This window comes from Electrophorus electricus, chromosome 24 (assembly GCF_013358815.1).
Source record: "Electrophorus electricus isolate fEleEle1 chromosome 24, fEleEle1.pri, whole genome shotgun sequence".
NCBI classification, from domain to species: domain Eukaryota; kingdom Metazoa; phylum Chordata; class Actinopteri; order Gymnotiformes; family Gymnotidae; genus Electrophorus; species Electrophorus electricus.
Genome location: NC_049558.1, coordinates 1,455,001 through 1,469,091, shown reverse-complemented (window position 1 = coordinate 1,469,091; position 14,091 = coordinate 1,455,001). Strand labels below are relative to the sequence as shown.

The 14,091-nt window shown below is 47.0% G+C and overlaps 2 protein-coding genes across 3 annotated transcripts in view; both read right to left on the bottom strand.

Annotated features, from left to right (window-relative positions):
- Positions 1-262: 262 nt before the first annotated feature.
- Positions 263-7,019, bottom strand: rnd1b (Rho family GTPase 1b). Its single transcript, XM_026996738.2, is given in 7 exon segments — positions 263-491; positions 493-552; positions 554-646; positions 1,039-1,173; positions 1,482-1,591; positions 6,246-6,333; positions 6,798-7,019. Coding segments are annotated over 7 exon segments (699 nt in total). The 5' UTR covers positions 6,918-7,019; the 3' UTR covers positions 263-398.
- A 2,879-nt stretch (positions 7,020-9,898) lies between these two features.
- Positions 9,899-14,091, bottom strand: part of cacnb3b (calcium channel, voltage-dependent, beta 3b) — a 14,073-nt gene continuing 9,880 nt past the window's right edge. The window contains exons 8-14 of one of the 2 annotated variants that reach the window (XM_035522611.1): positions 13,831-13,889; positions 13,622-13,722; positions 13,300-13,451; positions 12,997-13,092; positions 12,750-12,920; positions 12,607-12,654; positions 9,899-12,477 (exon numbers count right to left, since the gene is read on the bottom strand). In XM_035522611.1, the coding sequence (XP_035378504.1) occupies positions 12,625-12,654; positions 12,750-12,920; positions 12,997-13,092; positions 13,300-13,451; positions 13,622-13,722; positions 13,831-13,889 (609 nt within the window). In that variant the 3' untranslated portion in view covers positions 9,899-12,477; positions 12,607-12,624. The remainder of the gene's footprint in view (positions 12,478-12,606; positions 12,655-12,749; positions 12,921-12,996; positions 13,093-13,299; positions 13,452-13,621; positions 13,723-13,830; positions 13,890-14,091) is intronic. The other variant, XM_035522612.1, reaches the window with a different exon arrangement.

Below are 14,091 nucleotides of genomic sequence, written 5' to 3'. Positions count from 1 at the left end.
AATGCTTCCATATCTACTAAGTTGAATCACTGTCTACCTTATGTGTCACACGAACACGGAGGCCAAAGAATAACTCTCAGCACAGCAAAAAATGAAAAAAGAGAAAAAAAAAAGACGACAGCTGATAAGCAAACGTTAGTTGGGAAAAGCGAGATAGAATGCTGGGTAAAGATGGCTATGCATTGTCATAGTCAGGGCGAGGCGAACAGCACGGTGTCCGCTTGCTCTGAGTGCGTTTCTTCAGGGGGGGGGGGGGGGGGGGGGGAGATGAGGAAGGATTCCACAACGAAGCCTTCTGTGATGAGGATGTCGGATCCCAACAGTACCCCGACCCCAGACACAAGCGCAGAGGAAGGAGAAGCCTGCAGGGTGGACCGTGCCAACGGGACTCCTCCAGCTCACATCAGCGAGCAGCTCTTGGCTTTGTCCTTCTTAAAGGTGGAGGAGAGCAGCTCAGAGCGGCTGGGCAGGTGGAGAAGTCTCTTGGAGGACACGCCGAGTGGGGCTGGGCTTGCCCAGAGGCTGGAGCTTGTTAACGCAGGCCAGCGCGGCCGGTGCGGAACACGCTATGGATGCTCTTCTCTGAAGTGAACGCAGAGCATTCTAGATAGGTTTCGGCCCCGAGCTGCTTGGCCATGGCCGAACCCTGGAACGGAAGCAGGAGACGAGACAAGCTTACACCCCTGTACTTCAGTCGTAAGCAGAGGGGAAATCCAGTTGATCCAAGTATTATTTGCACGCCTAGTCTTTATCCTTCATTAACTAAACAGGACTCTGCAGGTTTTTTGCTACAACTCTGCAGAGAAATACCTCTTCTAGCACTAAATCTCAAACCAAGAAAAAAAATCCTAATTAGTGAAATCAGGTGCCACACTCCTGGGTGGGACCAAATATCTTTAGACATCAGGCCCATCAACTACACAGCCATGAACCTAAGTGAAGAAAAGGCATCAGTGAAGTGTACGATGAAACGCGGGATTCGTTTATTCGATTCATTTATAAAAAAGTGAGCGCTAAGCATAAACTAGGCACGCCTACCTGCTCTTGGGTAATGGGCGTTTGTTTCTGATTGGACAGTTCCATCAGTGTACAGACGTCTGTGCGCAGGTCTGCCTTGCAGCCGATCAGCAGAATGCGGGTGTTGGGGCAGAAGTCTGTGATCTCAGTCCTCCACTGCACAGAGAGAGACAGAGGAACACATGCATCAGATACTCCACAGGACTTAATACACAAACAGTGTTGACATCATTTTAATTCCTCAAAGCTAAGGACTTCTGCCAAGTGCTAATTAGAGGCATAAAACAATATTACTACATGACATTGCTGCCAAAGTGTAGTTATCTCCTCATAAGTGGGAACGTCTTTCAGAATTACCAACATGCTACAGATCTTTACTGTTAAAAGATTTGTGACCACAAGACAGTCAACCCATAAAGGACACTAAGGGGTCTGGGGGCCTCAGTGAGGAGACATTTCAGCACCTTTTTCAAGCCGTTCTCCACGGTCTCCGGACGGCTGACGTCGAAGCACAGGAGCACCGCATCCGAGTCGCTGTAGCAGAGAGGTCGCACGTTGTCGTAGTAGGGGGACCCTGAAACGATGCCCAGGAGAACTCACGTGAAGGAAGGTGGAGTAGCAAGAAGCCTGCAGGAGCAGACAGAGCCAAGCGCCTCCCCTGCCCACACAGGTCCCTCTTCCTCCCTTTGCACCACTGGCATTTCAGAAAAGAAATCGATCCAGTTGTTCCTAATCCATCTCCCTCTTTCTCTAGAAATCGGCTTCTCTTCCTGTGGATTATGCACATGGGACCTCAGGGCTGGGGCCCTCCCACACACAAAAAGAATCCTTCAAGCAACCCACCCACTGCTCCGTGCTAGCCCCCCCACCATCCACAAGCAAAAAAAAAAAAAAAAAAAAAAAAAAACTCTGGTCCCCGTTTCCACAGCAACGGCCTTGGAATCTACCATCTGCAGAGCGTCTTCCTCCTAACCCTCTATAAAGGCATCCCCTAAGAACCAATCATTAGCCACAGTGATATGCCCACCCACTTAGCACTGAAGAAACGCAGCTGGATCGAATGACAGACACAGCCAAACATCTCTCTCCTTTGTTTGTCGGCACCTTGAGTGTGAAATAAGATCAAAGACAAAAGTAAAGTCTCCCGAGAATTTGTCTCTAGTACAACGGCAGCGAGAAACAGAAGAACTCTCTGAGTTTACTCAGTCACTACAGTAGTTGGCACAGTATACGAGTAAAGTGCTCAGACTAATCTGGAGAAGAGGTTTAAAAAGATTAATTCACTGTCTTAGACTCCATATCTGTTACCCTTTTCATTTGCAATGAAATAATACATGTTACTAGTGTGTGGAACTGTAGATCTGGGCAACGCTGCACCTTGCAGAACTTCAACACTGATCAGCAGCATGGTTACGAAGAAGATAGCAACATTACAAAAGAAATATCTTTGTGGTTCTAAACCATGCTTCACTCTTTGCTATATAGTTTATATAGCTTTTCTCCACGGTGTCGTAGTTAAGGAGCACCGTGCAGAGCACAGCTGGCATGGTACTGGCAATGCCAGTCAGTCGAGTGGCGAGTTTGTCTCCAGTAGCTGCTGAATCAGAGCGAGAACGTGGCCGGCCAGCTCTCGCTGACAAGTCACGGACACGCAGACTTGGCCGTGAGGATGCATTCAATCGCCCCCCCAGTCTAAACACGGTGATCGATGGACAAGCACACAGGGGCATCGAGGAGCCAGTTTCCATTCAATCTGACAAATTTCAGTTCTGAGAAGCCCTAGTTAGGGGAACGAGAAGGACGACTACACCAAGGCCACAGCTGACTACCTTAGAGTGGCACAGACTCCTTCAGAGGTGGAGGGATATGAACAGAACACGGGGTAGGAGCAGGAGACTCCGAGCTCCGCCCTCCACCTCCAGCCGCGTGGGCCAGCAGGGGGCGCTCAGCCTGGCCCGGACGCTGCTCTTACAGCGTCCATCTAACAGGCCGAGGGTTTGGGAAGCTCAAGGAAACACAAGCAGGGGAAAAGTATCGTCAGCGGCTGAAACATGTTTCTGAGGCGACGCCATGGCAATGGTGGGCGGGACAGGTGGAAGGGAGGACAGGCAAGCCCATGTGGCTGATGACTGTGCGGGACTTCTCGTAGCACGCAGGAAGAAAACCTGGCGAAGAACGTGGAGCACTGTAGCGTGATGCCGGGCCACAGCTTAACGGCACTGCACCCCGTCGGCTTAACGGGGGGGTTATTCAGGCTAACGAGCGCAGACCTGGTGAGGACCCCACTATGCTAATGACAAAGGCGCCGATCATTACACGGTAGCAGAAGATATGGGTCTGAGTTCAGTAGATTGTGGAGAGTTCGTGTCACATGTCACAGGACACACATGCTTTATCCCGTAAGGTAACTGCAGAACCTCACGCTGGTCTTAATATGAGTTTACTGCTACTTCTTTTGTCAACTTCTAACCAAAAGAAAATAAATGTTAATTTTCTAACCAGAGAATATTTGGAGATTCTGATTGCACATTAAATCACAGGTTCAGAAGATGCCCGAGTCAGACGCACAGACAACGGTAAGTACTGCGATCTCTGGGAATGAATGAGCCCTGCTGAGCTCACATGGAGGCCGGAGAATAGAAGGCCAGGCAGGCCAGCAGTCACAAGGCAGCTGGGAAAGAACAAACCAGCTCAATGGGAACAAGACGCAACACATTCCCTCACACCACCCCCAGCCCAACACACTCCCTGCACACACCAGCATGCTGCACGGCCAAGATTCCCTCGCAGCCCCATGGGAACTGAGGAAAGAATGCCCCCTCTTGCTGTGAAGGGGCTAGCCGTGACCTTTTGGGGACTCCCCACCCCAGGGGTCATCTGAGAGCCGGTCATGATCTCCTGCCTCCCAGCCCGTCATCGTGTCTGTTAGAGAAGTGCTCATTAATTCACTCGCTGGCCTGATGTGCTAATGCTCCGTCACACCTCTGCTCCTCATCATTCACCATCCTCGCACGCCAGCTGACACCCAGCTCAGATCTGCAGAAGTGCATTTCCATTAACATAACAGGGGCAGGTCGGTCTCTAGTGCTGCACCGTGAGAGACCCGCGGGCTCCATATTAGGACCACAGTGGGCTGCCGTCCTGCAGCTCTGTGGCACATCCAGTTGGCTGCTCTGATTTGAGGAAAGTAAATTCATTTGGAAGCCCAGTGATGAGGTCAGTCCAGTCTAACACGGCGGTCCGTGCAGACACAATCTGAGCAGCATCAGTCCGGGCACCGCCAACATACAGGCCCACTTTGGGTGTTGTGTGTTACTGCCTCTGCGTGCTGTCCATTTGTGTGTCTCTGGACACATATCTCACTGCCCTGCACACACACAGCATTTAGTCTGGAGGCAATACCCTCAGCCCTGTTAGAGTTCTTTCCCAAACACTTTTTGATGTTGCTCGTCCTGTGATCCCAAAAAGTCTGAAATGCAGACGTTTTTAGACGTATAAATCTTTCACTTTCTCCTTAATGCACAATAATTGGGAGCCTAATATATTTTAATAAATAGTTTTTAAGAAAACACAACTGTGGTGCTTGGAAAACAAGACCAAAGCTACATATAGCCAATCATCACTGTCATATGATCAATCAGTATAAAATAAACAGGAAACCTCAAATGTTTGTGTTGCTCTATTCCATCAGTAAATAACTCTAAAACACAGTATGTTTTCTGTGTTGTATCTGCCGTTTGTGAATCCTGACTCATATTTCTCACTCTTTTACTACGTATTGTTCACATCAGCTGTAATAAAGCTATTCAGTAGGTACTGAATGCCAGACGTTTCAGTACGCCGGGAGCAGACGAGGCTGAAGACGAGTTAAAATCAAAAGACTCCTGCTCCAGTTGTACTCCCTCAGGCTGCAGGAGTGGCAGAAAGCTGTCTGAGCACCTGCTCCGGGCTCTTGTCCGTCCCAGACTCCACGCTCCACCCCTCCAATCAGATCGTGGGGCGCCAGACGAGACGCGAGCGGCCCCGGTCTCACGCACCAGGGGAGGGGACCTCACATTCCAGCACATGGGATGTGGACAGCAGAATCGCAGTAACGGCCCGCACAACCCACTGCAATCAGGTGAACAGGCTACAGTAGGAAGCCCTGGGACAGCCAAACAGCCTCCGTGCCATGCGCTCGCTCGGCTCCACAGAGCACAGACATTCCGTGGCGCGAGACCACGCTCTTGTGTTGTCTCTGTTTTGCTGAAGGGACATCAGCAGTGGCGTTTATTCATGATCATTGTTTATTTATGCATGAGCTTGCTGAAAACGTGTTGCATTTCTCCCCGATACTCTGAGCATCGACCCACATGGCTCCACAGCACCCAAGTGTTACTCTCTCATTTAGCCTGAGCAGACCAGTTGGCGCAGTTTACCTAATCAAATCAACAGAGCTGGGTGGGGTGGGGGCCTATTTACATACAGTAGAGCAGCAGCTCGGGTCTGGAGCAGCATGGGTAATACACGTATAATGAACAAGAATAATGCTTGAAACTCTCGGTCGTAGTGGGAAAGACGGATGAGTGACAGATGTAATTTATTTGCTGCTGGTGGCTAGAATACCGGTCATGAAATCTACTGGATATCCGGACATATATGCTGAATAGTAAACAGGAGTCATTAACCGAGCAGACGAATGTGCAGAAAAGCAGAAATGTAGCAAACCTAAGAGATGTGCACAACACTGGATAAGGCAGTTAGTGTAGAAACACACCCAAAGAGCCTCACTGAAGTTAAAACTGGTGTCCACACATCTGCATTCACACCACGGCTTACTAGACCAATTCCTGAGCGGATAACATACCACATACCAGACGAGGGACATACCACAATACCACACTTATTTCAGCCCTGAGGCAAATGCTCATTTATACACTTCAACATAAAAACCCACTTGTTAATAGCAAGACATCGCAAGCTTATCAAACCATCACCTCTCTAATGTGATTGTATTTGCAGCCTCGGCTGTGCACGCGTGCACTATGGCTGCTCTGTACTTGGGCTGCAAGATGAACAGATGAACTGGGACTGTGAGGACCCTCCACAATTAGCGCCAGGACGGCAAATCGACAGAAACATCACGCAGCGCCCGGCACCGACCGGCATGACAGCCCCGTGAGGCACGACACCCGCGGTCAGTCATCTCAGCGCTCAGCCCCACCGGGTTATCGGCGATGACGTATTACCTGATGTGTCCCACAAACTCAGTTCCACGCGCTGGTCATCGAGCTCGAGACATGCGGTGTAGTTCTCGAACACGGTGGGTACGTACGTCTGTGGAACAGATCAAAGCCCTGTCAGCGCAGCCCAGAGCGCGCGGCGCACGCTGCGCACAGCTATGCACATACAAATGCAAACGATGCGTCCTGCAAGTCAAGATTTTAAACACATTCTTAGAACAAGTATATGTTCAAAAGAAATGCTTTTAAAAATTCGCTCCAAAATTATGGATTTCTTGCTAGGACACTGAATTGGTCAGCACAGACATGTGGATGTAAAATATACTAGACTTTCTGTTAAAACAGCAGCACTGCTTTTCATTCTTAACCTAATGGTTGTAGGTTAGGCGCATACGTACAAGAAGTCCTTATACTAGCCAGCAAGCGGAATTCATTAATTAGACAAAAGTCTGTCCGTCACGCTTTTATTACGTTAACTCGGGAAATGCGTATTAGGGGACAAATAACACATAACTACTCTCCAAAATAAATCTGTTGATACGAGAAATAGCCACTGACCTCCGGATAGCAATCCTTCGCCAAGACCTGCAGCATAGCCGTTTTTCCGCATTGTACATCCCCGACAAGAACCAGTTTACATCTGACCACCAGTGGCTGTGCATTTCTCCTCTCCTTCATGGTCACTGGCGTGAGTTTCGGAACAACAGCAACACAAAACGCAGATTCCAGCAGGTAAGCCGCAGAAGCAAAGTGCGCCACGGCGCGTGCGGTGCGGATGGATCAGGGACTGCGGCGTTTTACAACGTGCAGAGGCAACCTATGGGCTCGCGCCGCCCTCCCTGCCGGCTCACGTTCGGTCTGCTGCCACCAAATCTATTAACCTACTCAGAAACTTTTGAATTTCTGCTATCAGATTTTAAAGAATGTAATAAAATTTATTTTACTGATCTAACTGATTATGTTTGGATCGAAGTATTATCTTGAAAATTTTGTTTCATGATTTATTAATACAGATTCAGTTCACGTATCTAGTCATTTCTGTTATTCATAGTATTCATCAAAACGTTATTCACTGTATTCATAAACAAAAAATTTTTAATATTAACTTTTACATTTATACTGTCACTGGGTCTCTCTGGTTTGTAGGAATTTCATTTGTGGACTTTTAGAACTTTTAGATTCGGTTGGGTTACTCAGCGGAACTGAACAAACACGTATTGTTTGGCCGCACAATACGCAAAAGATGAAAGCAACGAATTCCATGTTTAACTGGACGAAAAATACGAGCAAGAGAATCAATACGAAGACTGTATCTTCATACTACTGCATACTGTCGCCTGGAAATCGATCAAACCGATAAAAATCAGCAATATCCAAAATTCGCGTGAGTGGTCATATTTGCTGTCTATCACAACAACCTCAGATTAATTGTTTTTACTATTTCCCTTTTCAGAAGGTCCAGAACTTTCTATTTTGAACGTTGAACAAACAAATAAGGAACCAATCAGAAACTCCCCGATGTCCACGTGGGAGACTGCACGTTTTTCTGATTTAATTACATTTTCCATTCCACTTCCTGTAATGTCATGTCCTGTCATGCACCATCCACATCATTCTTTAGCATCTTTCAGTTTGACAGAGCAAACTGTCTTATTCGTGGGTCCGTCGGCCTTGAGTTTGTATAGTAAAGGATGGGACTAGCATGCGTCACTAACTGGAATAGACAATTAATGAACTTTGACCCTGCCTGTCTTAGTGTTAGGCGCACTGTTACTCTCAGGTGTGAACTCCTTAATGCACTGGCCCACTGTAGCTGTCTAGACAAGAGCCACCCCTAAAAACACTCCCCAGATGAATTAACTCAGATAACTTGTATTATGTGACTTTATATTAACCCTTACAGTGTCATTTGAACCCTGTCAGTTTGAATGAAGTCCTACAGATAAATGTGAGCCAAGTCTTGTTCATTCTCACAGAGCACCCAGTTCCACTCTACGGCGTGCCACAGTACCATGGAGCTCAGGCCGACATGCCCTTTGACACTTCCAAGGTTATCGTTGTATGTTAAACGCAGCTGGGACACTGCACCCCTCCTCCATTCACTTAAGCTATCACTCCCCTAACTGCATTAGTAGGTTGTGTCTGAATGCACTCCAGATTAGTCACCTCTTGATAGTGAAAGATAACAGAAGCTACAGACCAAACGCGAATGAGGGCAGAGGGAAAATAGGATTGCTTCCCTTATCAAAATGATCTGAAACCTCCCATTTGTTTTAGAGCCAGTTCCCCCAGTACTGGCCTTGCCACTTCTTCCATTTAAAGCCGTAACGGTGTCGTCAATAAGCTGATGAACTGAATCAGGTGACTAAATGAGGTACTCGGCGGAGATCGGAAATGTAATTCTAGTTTGCAGTTGAAATTCTGTTGCCTGTTAGGTGTTGTGGGAGTGGAGAACATAGCTTAGAGCCTCAAATGGAGGGAAAAGTAATTGCAGATGCATCTTGGGTGTGAGCGTAGCAGAGGCATGTGCTGCCTGTGAGGTGAGGAAGCCCCAGCCCCACCCTGCTGTCCTGCTCTCAGGTGGAAATCACCCTGCTGTCCTGCTCTCAGGTGGAAATCACCCTGCTGTCCTGCGCTCAGGTGGAAATCACCCTGCTGTCCTGCTCTCAGGTGGAAATCACCCTGCTGTCCTGCTCTCAGGTGGAAATCACCCTGCTGTCCTGCGCTCAGGTGGAAATCACCCTGCTGTCCTGCGCTCAGGTGGAAATCACCCTGCTGTCCTGCGCTCAGGTGGAAATCACCCTGCTGTCCTGCGCTCAGTGGAAATCACCCTGCTGTCCTGCGCTCAGGTGGAAATCACCCTGCTTGTCCTGCTCTGTTTGCCACGGAGCCGGTGGTGTCCTAGCGAGGAGTGCTTTCAACAGATAATAGGTTTTGCTGTAGCATACCGTATCAACTATAAAAGACAGAGAAATAGTGAAAGAGAGAAAATGAGAGAGAGAGAGAGAAATCCCAACCAGTATCTCCTGACCTAGCTGCAACCTCCCCCGTTCAGCCACAGAGCCATACGGGGGAGCTAACTAATTAGCATGTGTTAATGAGGTAGCATGCAAGCATGGCACATTCTGTAAAGCAAGTGTGGCGGTATGAGGTGCCTCAGCTCCAGTTTTGTAAACAGAACTGCAAAAAAGGTGAGCATACCGTGGCACGAAACGTCTACGGTTCGGTTCATGGTAGAACTGGAAAAGAAATTGTGCTGTTTGTAGTCCTGTGGAACTCTTGCGTGTTTTAGCATTCAACATAAATAATTTTCAGAAAGATAAACTGGTAAGGTCTTAAATGCTTTTTCTCTCCACACGTGTTATTCACCCATGAGCATGAAACTAGAGCGCATCTCTTCCACGCACATGACCTTTGTGGGGCTTCTTTAAAGGAACTCTGGAGGGAGCAACACGAGCACTAACCTAGTCGAACACCGCCCTCTAGCGGAAGCACGGAGAATAGACACGTTTGGATTTCTCCATGGGTTCAGAATAACCTACAACAGTAATATTAAGATAACAATCGTTTCACTTTTAAATAACCTCCAAGGAAAGAAAAGTAATGGATTAGAAAGAAAAGTAATGGATTAGAAAGAAGAGTTAAATAAACCAGTGGAATATTTACCGTATTGTAATTCTTTATTGTTTTTTTCTCTTCCACAACAGAGAATTGTTCCATACAGCATAGGATGTTGGGTAGTGTAGTATTTTGTTGAAAATCTGTTCCATTTATTTTCTTTAAATACCAAGTAAATGCCAATTATTTCTGACATTACATAAACTATCAGAAGAGGATTATACACACTTACATAGTGCATTATTGCATTATAAAGCAGAAGTTTAAAAACAACCAGACAAACAAAGAAAAAAACATGTGCAATCGTACTGATTTTCACCAGCTCATTAGAGGAGATTATTTGATAGTCTAAACCTTTGATGCTTTCTGCTTATATTTATATTGCATACAGAATTTAGTTGTGTCACATGGCCAAATCAACCAGTAAATAAAATTAACATTGACATTACAAACATACTTTATGCCCCAAAAGACATTGTTTTTTTTTTTTGTATGTGTTCAGTAGAAATAAGCCAGTATGAACAGTAGAGCATCTCTGAGCAGGAAGATATTCACTAGCTTGGCTTGTTGCTCAACTGCCTTTTCAAAACAACTCCTCACGCCTCTCTATGTAACCTCAAAAGCACCAGCTGCAGTAGATTCTGTATGGTCCCATACAACTTTAGTGCCAAACAGACAAATAACCCCGGTAAATATGCACAGTACACGCAAGGAAGGTGGTTATTTGCAACTTTGTTTTGATGTGCTTTTAAGCGTTAATACGTATACAAGCAGTTTGTAATGAGCCCACTGTGATGATCCTGGCAAGAAAGTTTCACTCACATGGGGCTCAGAGTAACTCCTCAAAGGCCTACGCTAACTGCAGATATGGCTGGCATGCATGTAGGTGATTTATTATACAGGATGGTTTCATATGCATGTATGCGGTGGGTTATGTTAGTGGGAGATCAGATGATTGTCTTGCAAGTAAGATACACTTCATCCTGTGAGGTGTCTCTTAAATACATTCATGTCACTGTGCCATTCATGAACTTTGTGTGCAAACAGCAGGCAGGAATTCATGAACAACAGTATCAGATATGTGAGTGAAACTCTTAAATATCATGCAATACAGAAAAGCAGAATTTTCCTTCCTATATTGACACTCTCAGAATCCATTAAATAAATAAAAAGTAATTTCAATTGCATAAATTGCATATGCAGCTGCATAAACCAAACATTACCAAATATCAGGACAGGGATATCTTCTTTCTGTGGTTTAATTCAAACCCAGCGCGTTTACTACGGTTGGCGGTGTCTTGAATAGCCCAGGGCAAAATGAAGCTGTAAGGATTTGTAAAGCAGAGACATTGGGAAGGTGCACTGACACATCAACTCAGTGTCACCTATTTACACGTAAAACCGCAGCTATAACGATCAACCGCTAAGTGTTGCTGCAGTCTCGGAAAACTTTTCATAGTACCACATCAGAGACTGCAATATTTCAGAGGTGACAAGACTACTCCAGAAGATCCACTTAAAACACATTTATCTACCCTCCCGTTTCATCTCTTATTAATCTCACTGTCCTGCAATGTTGGTGTAAAAGAAAGCAAAATAGTTACTGATACAAATAAGGACTGTTTTAAAGAATAAAAAAAAAAACAAGCAAAAACTGAAAGAATGAGAATAACGAGAGTTAGAAAAAAAAGGAGTGGGAGCATGTCAGAGGATGAAAGGATGAGATATGACACATCTTTCACTCCCTTCACTGAGTCTCTCTAAGCCCATCTACTTAAAATAGCTTCAGATATCAGATATGAAAGGTACGATTTATGAATCCAGCATGGCCACGTTACTGACCATAAGTGAGATGTAAACTCTCATCCTTCTCCAAAACGAGGCCACACTTAAATGACCCTGGGAGCGTGCAGATGTTCCACTCCTGATCAGCTGATGCCTTATCGCTTTAGCCCTCTGTGTGTGATATGTGTGGACTGACGTTAGTGAGGAGACGCTTATTTCAGGCAGTTTGGGCAGATAGCGGAATGACTGAGAGGTGTGAAGAGCAGCTGTGATAAGCAGAGGTGAGGAGCCCAGCAGGAGCACGCAGGAGGTGGTGATGGGGTTGAGTGCAGGAGGTGGTGGTGATGGGGTTGAGTGGAGCAGGGTGGCAGTAGGGTGTGAGGGTGTGACCTGTCTCTGTGGGAGGGCTCGGAGCTCAGTGCCAACCTCACCCCAGAGAGCAGTGCCTGGTTGGCAGGGTCTGGCTGAGGAGCTGGGCTGCCTGGATCAGGTGTGGGGCTGTGTGTGCTTTAAATATGTGACACCATAATGGGGTGGGTGTGTGTGTGTGTGTGTGTATTGCGCTTCAGAGGAGCAGTCCTGAGATGTGGTGACTGGCACATGTGGCTGTGCTGGGTGGGCTTCAAGCTTCCCTCTTCTGTGTGCCCAGGGTGGTGGAGTTGCATATTCTTCCTCACATACCCACATCTCTTCCTCTTCCTCTGTCCCTCCTCCTCCTCCACCTCAGAGGGCAGCTGCTCAGCGCCCGTTTCCATGGATGCACAGAGAGTGGCTAGCCTCTGAGAGATGGACTGAGAGGGGACTTCTAGATCATTCCACTCTACTCTGCTCTGAGCTGAGAACCAAGTAAAGGCATTATGTGTTCAGGCCTTCCAGGTCACGCTACACAGTGTTTTGCTCAGTTTTAGATCGTTTGGTAATAGTTGATTATATGGAGATAAAATAAGTACAATAGAGTACTTACTCAGAATTGTGGTCGCACTCATTCAATTAATTCTTGAGTCTCAGAGAACTGGGAACAAACAGTAAAAAGAAAGATCATTAGATGGCATGAGTGTGTGGAGTTGCAACATACTGTTGGAGAGCAGCGTTTCCGAGCATGCTCACCTGTTGGCTGGAGTTGCCTGAGGGTGGGGTCGCTATGTTTTGCTCCAGTCGGGGGTTCATGGGGGCTGAACCCGGCAGGTGAGTGGCACGCCAGTAGATGTCCAGGTACTCAGCCAAGTGTTCACACGCGTCCTCCAGCTGGTTCTCATCCAGGATGATGTCGAACATTTCCTGGAGCAGGAGGAAATGGGAATGAGGTCAAAGGTGTCCAGGCCTGAAACAGAGGCGTGTACAGACAACGTCTCACCACTGGACACTGGGCAAGTCTGTCCCCTGCCATCATCTGCACGTTCAGGTGCTTGCTCTGAGACTTTCCCCGGGACTTGATGAGTCTCTGAAGAACCTTACACAGGATATGATGGGGCACATTCAGAAGTCAGTGAGACTGCACTCCCAAGCGTGGATATGTAACTGCATTTCCTAAATCAGTAACATTTCACTGTAAACTTCCAGATTGTCCACACAAGAACAGGTCTTCAAGGACCCTAGTATAGTAGCTACTGTGTATGGTACAGGTCTGCTGTGTCTGACCGTAGCACCTGTGCCGTACCTTTGGTGAGGACACCTTCACGTAGACAATGATGGGGGCCAGGGACGTCTTCATCAGCTGTGCCGGGTGGTTGATGGTGTCTGCATCAAGCACCACTAACTGCAAAGACTTTGCCAACTCAAATATCCTCTCTATTTCACTCTGCACCTCCGCTAGAAAAATCCAAATCAAATTTAAAAACATGACAAGCATATAATCACTGGCAAAGGAAAACAAAATGAGAAGGTTAAGGAATAAGATTTGCATCAAAGAAAAGGTCATAACATTTAAAGCACAGAGATGATGGTGATGCAGTTGAATGTTGTCTCCATCGCCCTCTCACCTAGACTGGAGCGTGTGTTGGATCTCTCCATCAGTACTTTCTTATTGAGCACAGACCTCTTGGCTAGAGACAGATCCGCAGTGACTCTCGTTATGGAGATTCTGCCAGAAAACGGCAGAATATTCACCGGCCCGCCGAACCCTCACAATGCGCCTGAAAGGAGTCAATAAAAAAATCCAGCAACTACAACGGCAGGCTTCTGGACTTACCTTCCATCGAACCTGTGCTTCAGGAAGTCAAACAGAGCTTTCTGCATCATATCAGTCACCTGCAGAGGAGAGAGAGGGAGAGAGAGAGAGAGAGGTGGAGCCTTCCAGACAAACAGAAGGGACCTGCTGACGTCCCGACTGAGACACCTCTGCTGCTGAGCCGTGATGGAGATGAAGTCGCCGGAGCAGGCTCTGTGAGCAGGAAGGAGTAGAGGTAGAGATTTGCAGAAGAGCTGTGGGACACTCCAACGCAGTGTCTTC